Source organism: Vitis riparia, chromosome 16 (genome assembly GCF_004353265.1).
Source record: "Vitis riparia cultivar Riparia Gloire de Montpellier isolate 1030 chromosome 16, EGFV_Vit.rip_1.0, whole genome shotgun sequence".
NCBI classification, from domain to species: Eukaryota; Viridiplantae; Streptophyta; class Magnoliopsida; order Vitales; family Vitaceae; genus Vitis; species Vitis riparia.
Window position 1 is genome coordinate 23,698,588 of NC_048446.1, and position 10,975 is coordinate 23,709,562.

The window sequence follows — 10,975 nt, forward strand, 5'->3', positions numbered from 1 at the left end:
AAATTGAGATCAGGGTATACAAATTTGATCAAATAACAAAATATGTGAGTATGATACATAAAATGTGACCAACATACAAAAATAAATGTGATTAAGATACTAAAACATAAAGATCGTAGGTAAGATATAAAAATATGATTAGAACACAAAAAACACGAATATACAAGTATAAAATTTATAATATGAGTGAAAAATGAGATTAAGATGTGAAAAATATGACAAAATTATATAGAATACATTTAGGATATAAAAATGTAATTGAAATGTGGCAAAAATACTATGGGTTTCTTTGGCAATTGCTTTCGAAAACAATTCTAAAAAACTGTTTTTGAAATTTTTTTGTCTAATGCTTTAGAAAACAAAAGTCTATTTGAAAAACTAATATATTTTTAATATGTTTTAAAAATAATTTTTATATCTAACGTCTTAGAAAAACAATAGAAAATATCTTTAAGAACAAAAAACAGAATAATAAAAAAAAAAAGATTGTCAAACATATTTTCCTAAATTTTTATTTTAAAAAACGAAAAACTATTCATAAAAACAATTCCAAAACAAACCTTAAGTTATGAAAATTGTAACATGGATCGAAATAACATGGTCATGGTACACAAAAATATGACAAAATATGTAAATATTTATATTTTTATAAAATAATATTAAATAAAATAGTATGATATATAATATACTAAAGCACGGTAAGTATTAGATAAAATATATTTAATTAAATTTTGTTTTCTTATCCTAATTTTCAAGTTAGCAAATTCAAATTATAAAATCACTTTAAAATAATAATTGAGCACTTAAAACAGGGTTTGTAAAATTTTTAAAATGCATCTAATCTCAATCTATAGGAACTTTCACTTTTTGTTGCTTTCCCCTCTTGACCGGGGTGGTTTTTTTTTTTTTAATAATATTATTATTATTTTTATATATACGGTATTTGATCTTCAATTAATAATCTTAAGAAAATGTGGTTAAATAACTAACCTAATAAATTAAAGAGGGTTGATTATTTAAAATTTATTATAATTATTTCTTTATTTGTATTTTTATCAATTTTTAATCTAATTTTGTATATAAAAATAGGAAATAGAAAACAAGAATGCATGTTTTGTATGGACGGTTTTTTTATTTTCACGTTGAAGGAAATAGAAAATAAATAAGATATTATTTTAAAATATAAATTTTTTATTTTAGATTTTTTTTTATAAAAAAAAATGTCTTTTAAGGTGGAAGGCTATTTTGAGTAGAAATGAAGTCGGAAAAATAGAAAATGTTAACCAAACAGGTCATTAGGAAAAAGAAGAGATCGAAGCGACGTCGTTCTAGCACTCCTTCTTCCACAAGGATCGTGCCTATATAAGATTGAGATGGAAGGTAAAGTACACAAGCTGAACTGGTAAAACACACAGTGGAGCTCAAACCTAGGACGGCTCCAACTCCTCTGAGACTTTCGATCAAGCGCTAGGGTTTGAAGTTCTAGCACATTGACCTGATTTTCCCGAGGAACAAACAGGAAACCAGAGAACACAAAACCAAACCCTAAGGACCAAATAACATCTGGACCTAGAATTTTTGCCAAAAGGGTGTTGGGAAAAACCCTAGATATGGACAGATCTCGATCGAAAAGGGGCTATTTCTATGAGCAGGACTATGATTCAGAAACTCTAGGAAGGACCAAACCCAGGTACAACAACAACAACAACCACGGCGGCCACCACTACAACACCAACAGCCACCACCGGCGTGGAGGCGCCGGCGCCGGACGGGCGTCGAAGCTGCAGGACTCGTCCGTAATGGTGACGACGAGCTACCGGATTTTGTGCCATGACGTCAAGGCCGGCGGCGTAATTGGAAAGTCCGGCAGCATTATCAAATCGATTAGGCAGCATACCGGAGCTTGGATCAACGTCCATGAATTGATTCCCGGCGACGAGGAGAGAATTATTGAGATTTCTGATACTCGCCGGCGAGACCCGGAGGGGCGAATGCCCCAATTCTCGCCGGCGCAGGAGGCGTTGTTCATGATTCATGATAGGATTTTGGAGAGTGATGCTGGGTTTGGAAATGGGTTTGGTGGGAATGGTGACGATGATGATGATTTCGGGCCGCGCGGCGGCGGAAACCGGGTGGCGACGAGGATGGTGGTCTCTAGGATGCATGTGGGGTGTTTGTTGGGAAAGGGAGGGAAGATAATTGAACAAATGAGGATTGAGACCAAGACCCAGATTAGGATTCTGCCTAGAGATCACAATCTTCCCCGTTGTGTTTCCATGTCCGAAGAAATCGTGCAGGTTTCGGTTCTTTATCTTAGAATCTTTAGCTGCAGTCTTGAAATTTTCAATTTGATCTCTGGTTGAGTGTTCAGCTTCTTTGGCAATCTGGGTCTATCTTGGTTTGATTTGAGTGTGAATGTACTCCTCTGCAGTGATTTTTGAGCTCTACACTGTTGTTTTAGTAAACTTGATGTGGAAATGTAGTAGTGATTAGTGTATATGGCATGGTGGGCAGATATGGAAGGAAAGGGTTTACATTTTCAGCTTTAACCAATTCTAGATTGATTTAGTTTCCTAATGGGCGGCTTAATTTTTATGGATCTGATGCATATAAAACTGAATCCGACGTGCAATTGAGAGTTGATATTGGGAGAGAAATTGATCTTCCTAGCATTTCCTTGTCGATACCATTGGTGTTGGTGTTTGTTTATTGCTTCACTTCTAATAACCTCAACTCCTCGTAGAGCAAACTTTGAACCATGAAGAATACACACTCACAAGGCTTACCTGTAGAGTTTCAATTGATTTTTGGTATGGGATTTTAGTATCCAATTCCAATCATTCAAGTTTGCTCACAGTGTAAACTCAAATAATGTGCTCTTTATATATACTTATCAAAAAAAAAAAAAAAATGTGCTCTTTATATACACATCAGGAGTTGAAAGCATATTCTTTGGGTTTTCCCTAAAGCATATTATTAAATTCCGTTATCAGCTTAAATGAAGAGATTTAACATAGCGCAATCTGTTTTGGGATGGCCATACTTGGGTTTATGCTGTTCTTTTAGTTTGATAAGTGTTGTTCTTTTAGTTTTATCAACTTTGCCAGCATTCTTTGGTGTCAAAAAATAACAATTATACTTTAATGGACTTATATAGGTGGTGGGTGATGTGAATGCTGTGAAGAATGCAATTGCAAATATTTCTTCACGCCTGAGGGAGAGCCAGCATCGGGACCGCAGTCATTTCCATGGACGAATACAGTCATCTCCAGAGCGGTTCTTCCCCCCTGATGACGATTATAGTCACATGAATAATGCACCTCGCCGTATGCCCATTGATGGGAACTCTTTTGGTTCACGTGTATCTACTGGTTTGGCGGGCACCAGAAGCAATAGCTTTGCCTCCCGCACATCTGGTTACACACTTGAATCTGGAGCTGCTCCTATTGCTGATAATGCACAGCAATTTTTAGGTGAGGACATTGTGTTTCGAATACTTTGCCCAGTTGACAAGGTTGAATGTGTTGTTGGGGAGTCAGATGGGATTATAGAATTGCTTCAGAATGAAATCGGTGTAGATGTTAAGGTTGCTGACCATGTAGCTGGATCAAATGAACAGATAATTGTCATTACTTCCGAGGAGGTATGCCCTTTCTCTTTCTTCTGTGGAGTAATGTAAATATGTAAAATTCGGGTTTATTTGTCTCTAGTTCTAGAGTTGTTGGAAGTGAAAATACTCATGAACTTTACCTTTCAGTATTTGAGCCATACTTTACATCCAGCTTTGACATATTTGTGTATGTGGGTTTTATAAGGTTCTAACAGATTTCTGATTTCTGCCATTGTGTACTTAGGGCCCTGATGATGAGTTATTTCCTGCTCAAGAAGCTTTATTGCATATCCAAACTCGTATTGTTAATCTTCTCCCCGATAAGGAGAATGTTATTACTACTAGGTTACTTGTTCCATCTAGTGAAATTGGATGCTTCGAGGGACGAGATTGCTCATTATCTGAAATGAGGAGATTAACCGGTGCCAACATACAGATCGTGCCAAGGGAACAGCTTCCTGCATTTATATCAGGGACCGATGAGCTTTTAGAGGTTTGTCACTTAATGCCCATTAAATTCTTATTATAAGATGCATTGGTTTCCAGTTGATTGAAGAGGCTTATTTGTGGATTCTACAATCAAAATTGTCCTAATGGGAATGCACCATTTGGTACATATGCACAGACTGAATCCTCATGAACAGGCCCTGCAATAACCATATCCAATTCATTCCATGGATTTGGAATGTTGGAAGTGAATGATCCTGAGATGCCGATATATCCTCTATGGATCATGAATTGTTGAATAAAATTACAATCCAAAATTGAGGCTTTAATCCTGGAGTAGCAGATTTATCTCTATTATCTTGTTGGAAACATTCGAACCAGCAAATGATCCTAAATTGATGCTCGTTGCTTATTCAAACATTTGAATAAGGGACAAGAGAGAACAAAAAGGACATTATGGTGGTGGGATCTATTCCACTTTTCTGAACTGCTCCTTCATGCCTAAGATTGTAGGGGAGATAAAAGCAGCTCGAGATGCTCTTGTTGAGGTGACATCAAGACTGCGAAGTTACTTATACCGGGAGTTCTCTCCAAAGGATATGCCACCACCTTCTATCTCTGCACCTGGCTCTCTTGAGGCATCTTCTCCCAATAACATAACCCCAGCTCGTGAAGGTCACACTGCAAGTGATCCTCCTACCACAAACTATCAGAATGTTCAAGCCATAGCATCAGTGCAGCCATCAAAGGTAATTCTTATTGGTAGAGCAGAAAATGCTATGGTGTTGTTAAGTATAAGGTTCTCCTTATCCCTTTGTTCCTTTTTATCTTGAATTTATGTGTTTTTTTTTTTTTTTTTTAAATGGGTACTAAGTTTGATACGTATGCTGCCTTCCATACCTTAAATGTGTTGTTGAGGAGTGAAAAATCCAACATGCAGAGCACAATATTGGTTGCAAAAAGAATGATTTTTTTTCTTTTTAGCGAACACAAGATGTCATTGTTTCAGAAAATTATTATATATAATTTCTTTCTTGTCTTATTTTCTTCCTTTATGTTGTGTTTAAGAATCTTGAAGGCTATGTTGGGTTATTGGAAAACTTGAGGAAAAATATGAGGAAAAGAAAATAGAAAAGAAAAGTAGAAGGAAATAAAATAAAAAATAGATTTGAAGTTAATAAATTATTTTTATATAATTTTTCAAACTTGTTTAATTTATTTTGTCTTCATTAATCATTATATAAAGATTGAATAATTTAAAAATATATAAAATTTTAATTAATTTTAAATAGTAATTATATTTAATTTTTTTCACTATTTTCCATAATGGAATCAAATATGAGAAAACCGTTTTCTTTATCATTTTTTTTTTCTTTCCCTAGTACTTTATGAAAACTAAGCATAACCGAAAAGCTTTCATGATGAATCTTAAGGAACAGTAGTGCTACTCTTCTTGAGAAGCAGCCTAATGAATTTCACAAATTTGAAAGGAATTTTCTTTCCTCTCATCCCGCATCCAACTGATTGCTATTTTCTTAAATTTCTGACCATTGGATTCATGTCAGTTGACAAAGGGAATTTTCATGACGAACATGATTGTCCTCTTAAAAATGTAGCCTTCACTTTGTAGGACTCTGGAGGGACTGGTGGTGAAACAGTGAAGCAGAATGAAACTGTGCCAAGCGTTTTGAACAGGTATGACCGTACGAGTTTCTGCTTTACATTATTTATGAAGCCTCTCTATGAATCACATTCCCATCATACTAACTACCGATCTTTTTTCTTCTAGAATCCCTGTAACGCTTGTCACCAGGAGTACACTTGAAGTTGTCATACCAGAACACGCAGTTCCCAAGCTCATAACCAGATCGAAAAACAAGCTTGCCCAGATCAGTGAGGTGAGTCTCATTCCTGCATCCCATCACATACTTGTGACTCGTGATGCCACTATTGTCTTGAACTATGTTTTTCCTGGAAACAGTGGTCTGGGGCCAATGTTACCCTGTTGGAAGATAGACTGGAGGCGACAGGAAAGATCATTCAAATATCAGGCACCCCTGAGCAGACTGAGAAGGCCCAGAGCTTGCTTCAAGGCTTTATTTTGAGCAGTAACTCTCCCTCTTCCCCCCCACTTACCACACACACATGGAGCTTATCATCGCCCACTATTTCTAAGTTTGGAACACCACCTTACTTGTTTTGTTTTTTTGTTTTTTGTTTAATCAGTTTCAGAAGACATGCCATAAGGTTGTGGGAGAAGGATGCATGTTAGGACAAAGCTGGCTGGCTGACCAGGGACGGTTCCTTCGCAGTCGTCTGTCATCTGATTCCCAGATGAAGCTCAGAAGAGCACAGGGCATTTTGCTTGGTAATCCAGGAATATGTAGTTAATGGTGTAGTCTATGTATTTAGATCTTTTGTATGACCTGCCTGCAGGTGTAGGAGTGAACATCTTGAAAGAGAAAAAGCTGGTTCTTCTGTAAATTGATGACTCTGAAAGCTTTCTCCCTGAAAAAATTCTCATCTTCATGTCTTCTGCAAATGTGTTAATGGGAAAGCTGCTGCTGTTGAGGATGTTCTTGTTTTCTTTTCCCCATCCTATGCCAATGACTTTGTTTTGATCCTTTCTTTTGGTGGAAATGAGTTGAAGGTTTTAGTTTTTTCATTGCATGTCATCCAAATGGAGCATTAGAAATATGATGTACATGAAAGTTATCCGTCCGTGAAGAGTTTTGGCTCGAGATTGTAGGGGAATGTTTGGTAATGTTTTTTAAAATAGCTTTCTAAAAAACAGCTTTTGAAATGTTTTCAAGAATAAAATTTTGAAATTCAAATATGAAAAATGGTGTTTTTACTTATTTGTTGCGAAGATTTTACGCACTTATGGACTACGTGAAAATTAATTAGCAGTTAGCACCAACACTTGGCATAAAATACCTAAAATATCTCAATTTATTGTAAAAATAATATGCTTTTAGATCAAATTTTCAAAAACAGTTTTTGGTAAAACAAAGTTTCCAAAAGATTAAAAACTGTTGTTTGTTTTTAGAACAAAATTATTTTCAAGAATGGGCTTCACATATTTGGTGTTTGTTTCGTAAAATGTTTTTTAAAATCAAGTTTTTAACATAATCTTAATTATTTTCAAAAACAAAACTCTATCTTGGGAGTCATTTAGAAAATAATTTTCTTGGCTTATTTTTGGTGAAGATGGTGTGTGCTTACATATAAAATAAAAATTCGTCATTTATTTTTCATATTTTCAATTGTTTTTCAAAACACTTTAAAATTACATTAATTTTGGTTTTAAAATGACCCTATTTCTAGTAACAATTTTTCAAAAGAAGTTTTTGTTAAAAATTTATCAAATGTGTTTTCTATGTATTCTATTCAAGGAAGTATTTTCAAAAATTGTTCTCTAGCATAATACAAGTTTGTGTGGAAGTTTGAAATATTCTTAACATGTTTTTTTATATTTTTAATATGTTTTGAAAATTAACTCTTATATTTAGTGTTTTATTCTTAACACACACACACATATATATATATATATATATATATATATATATATATATATATATATATTAAATATTTTAATTATTTTTCATATTTGTACAATTATTTTCCACCCATTGAAAACTTTTGTACAATAAAAAAAAAACAATTCATGTAAGATTTTTAATTATTTTATTTTTTCAATAAAATGTGATACAAATATTTTATTTTATTTTTTTACATTTTTAAGTTAATCAACACCGTGTTTGGCAATACGAATTCTTTGGATGCGTTTCTGAGACAATTTTCCACCTAACACCCAAACACACGTTATTCTCCGTTTGCTTCGCCTGAAAGAGGCAGAGTCGAAGAAGAAACACACTCCAAAAAAACCCTAACCCCCCTCTCTCTCGGCCACCGCCGTCGCCGCCTGCAGGGTCACTGTTTCCGGTACATCTGCATCTTCTTTTTAACACTTCGTTTGGTTTTTCGAACAATAGAGGAAATGAAAAGAAATTCAAATTGTGAATAGAAATGAAAAACTCATTGCAACTTTCTGTTTGGTTGCCTAGAAAACAAAAGTCACAATTAACTTCACCTACTACTAGCATTTGGATTTTTTTAGACGATGTTTTCATTTTCAGGAAATAAAAACAACAATGAGTGTGAGGTTCAGGTTTGGTTTTCATTCTTTCCCCCGCTTTCTCAGCTACCAAACAGGGACGATTATTTCGTTTGATCCGAGTTCGTTCTCTGCTGTTTGCATATGAATTCTTTCATTATACACATTTCTTAGCTATCTTGTCCATGACATGAGTTTGAGCTACACATGCTTGATAAAAGTTCTCTTTGAAACTTGATCGAAATTTCGATAATTTAGTTATCTATTACGATTACTAATGCTATCCGGCCATTGCAAATGATTCTGTACCAGTAATAAAATTTAACGTGTTTAAGCTCTCTTCCTGTAGTTTTTCCAACAATTTTGTATTACCCATATCCTGATTACTTGTTTTCAATCTCTCTTTTTTCGGATTGTTAAATACATTTTAATCTGATTTATAAATGAAATCTTGCTATGAGAAGCGAAATTGTGAAAGAGATACCGGATGGCTTATATGCAATATGGAAGAAATATCCTCCGACACATTGTTAAAGATGTGGGTTCTCAAAGCTCAGATCGGGTAGTGAATCCGGTCCTATATGTTTGTCAAGGAGTTCGATACAGGAAGTTGGAGGTTATTCTTACAACGGTAAGAATGTAGATTGGAAAATTGTTGATTTTCTTGTTTGTTTCAGTATGTTGGCTTTTAATTTATTGTTGATTGGTTTTGTATATTCAGAACATAGATAAGCTTGGCAAAGCAGGTGAGACAGTGAAGGTTGCTCCTGGGTATTTTCGCAACCACTTGATGCCCAAGTTGCTTGCAGTCCCGAATATTGAGAAGTTTGCTTATCTCATCAGCGAGCAGCGCAAGGTTATTGTCTCTGAATATGTCTCAACAACTCAATTTTTGTAGTTCATTACCTTTTTTTTTTCTGGTGTGTGTGGTATCTATTTTCTTTATGAGCGCATTCAGCTGTACTGGGGAACTCCCTTTACTTGTGTTTCACCACTGCTGTACTTATCCAACTCAAATACAGTTATTGACATGGAAAAAGGGCTGAAACAAACATGGGGTTTACTCATTATTTTGGTGATATCTGCTAATTTTTTTAGAGAAGGCGGAAGTGGTTACTAGCAATACCCAACCCTACTTGGAACCTTAATTTATTTGCTCGTATATGCAGTTTATTGTCCAGATTCTGCTGCTTTTGAATTAAGATACAGTTCTTGGAACCTTAGTGAATTCGTGTCTAGTGCATTTTACCTATGCATTTGTGTTGTGCATCAGCAGCATCACTTCATATCATTCATATTGCTTGGTTTTAATAGAATGCTAGCTGAGGTGTTATCTTCTGAACTTGTAAACACGGGTTGCTTTTCCAAGTTTGCCAATTTAACTTTTGCCATCTTATCTTGATTTACCTTCATTAAAAAATATGTTCTGTTCCTCTGTTTGATACTAACTTATCGATTCCATTCTTCTATTTGTTTTAATCAGCTTTACCGACCTGAGGAAGTGGAAGAGGTTAAAGAAGTTGTAGAGACTGAGGAAGACAAGATGAAAGAATATCATACTGCAGCTAAACGTCTAGAAACTACCAGAGTGGTTGGTGCCCCACACTTGAAGCTCTTAATGTTTTAATAATGTTGATTCTAGTTTATTAATATTTCCGTCCTTCCATTTTTTTCCCCTTGAAATCTTGTAGTTATATAAGAGTATAAAATGAAATGAAATGAAATCAAGATTTTGAATAATGCATGCTGTTCTTAGAGGGTGATGCTTATAGTTTAACTCATAGAAATTTGTTCTCTGGTACAAGAATCAAACATATGTCATCTTACTTGTAGGCCTCATATCTGACATAGATAATGCTTTTTTAGGCTTTCAGGAGGTTCATTAAGTTTGAAAAGGGCCAGCCTGTGAGGAAGGGTGAACCCTTAGAGTTGCGTTCACCCATCACGAAGGATGATCTTGTGGCAGAGGTATGTTTTTTTAATCTCATTGTTAACAACTTGTTCCCTTGAAAACAACAAAGGGATGTGCTCTTAATACATCCTGTTGTTTGAATTCCGTGCTTTTTTCAATTCTTGGTAATTTTTAAGGAGAAAATTAGGTACTACTTGTTTAGACTTCTAAAAAGGACTTAAGCATGGAAAACAATACACACACACACACATATGTATATATGCAAACAGCAAACTGCTTCCCAGTATAGTTATTGTCCACTTTGGGCCCAATGGGCCTTGTGGCTTTAAAAAGCCATCTTCATACCACCATTTGGAATAACTTGCTCCCTCCTGCCTAAATAATATCCACCTTGTGCCAATGGACTTGTTTCTTCACCCTCTTGCTTAGCGCATCTTCACTAGACTGTATTGCTTAGCCTATTTTTGAAGTTTATTTTGTATTCATACTGTTTCTACACCATGTCAGGTGGCAAGGCAGCTTTCCGTGCAGGTAGAACCCGAAAGCCTGCATCTACCTTCTCCTTTGACGCATGTGGGAGAGTTTGAGGTGCCGCTCCGACTACCAAAGTCCATCCCTTTGCCGGAGGGAAAGGTCCGCTGGACTCTCAAAGTTAAAATCCGCTGCAAATGAAGAACAATGACTTAGCTAGATAGGCTGTTTCTCTGATTCTCTTTTATCTTTGAGTATTGAAAGTTCTTGTGGAATTTGTTTTTGTATCCTCTGGAAAAAAATATGGATGCCTGTTATCTGTAAGGATCGGGATTTGTTCCTGTAGATGGGAAAAATTGCTTTTGAATAAATGAATGAATGATTAAATCTGAGTTCTTTTCCTGGTTTTTTTGGCAGC

The 10,975-nt window shown here is 35.2% G+C and overlaps 2 protein-coding genes across 2 annotated transcripts; both read left to right on the forward strand.

Moving 5' to 3' along the window:
• Positions 1-1,407: 1,407 nt before the first annotated feature.
• LOC117933783 (RNA-binding KH domain-containing protein RCF3) lies at positions 1,408-6,680 on the forward strand. The gene is made up of 8 exons (XM_034855318.1): positions 1,408-2,297; positions 3,158-3,643; positions 3,855-4,103; positions 4,564-4,806; positions 5,688-5,752; positions 5,847-5,955; positions 6,039-6,165; positions 6,284-6,680. Exons 1-8 carry the CDS (start codon positions 1,611-1,613, stop codon positions 6,301-6,303), a joined length of 1,986 nt encoding a protein of 661 aa, XP_034711209.1. The 5' UTR covers positions 1,408-1,610; the 3' UTR covers positions 6,304-6,680.
• Positions 6,681-7,860: 1,180 nt separating this feature from the next.
• On the forward strand, positions 7,861-10,949 carry LOC117934015 (50S ribosomal protein L9). The gene is made up of 6 exons (XM_034855607.1): positions 7,861-8,002; positions 8,639-8,805; positions 8,896-9,030; positions 9,658-9,765; positions 10,041-10,142; positions 10,594-10,949. The coding sequence occupies exons 2-6, from the start codon at positions 8,662-8,664 to the stop codon at positions 10,756-10,758; spliced, it is 654 nt and encodes a 217-aa protein (XP_034711498.1). The 5' UTR covers positions 7,861-8,002; positions 8,639-8,661; the 3' UTR covers positions 10,759-10,949.
• Positions 10,950-10,975: the final 26 nt, after the last annotated feature.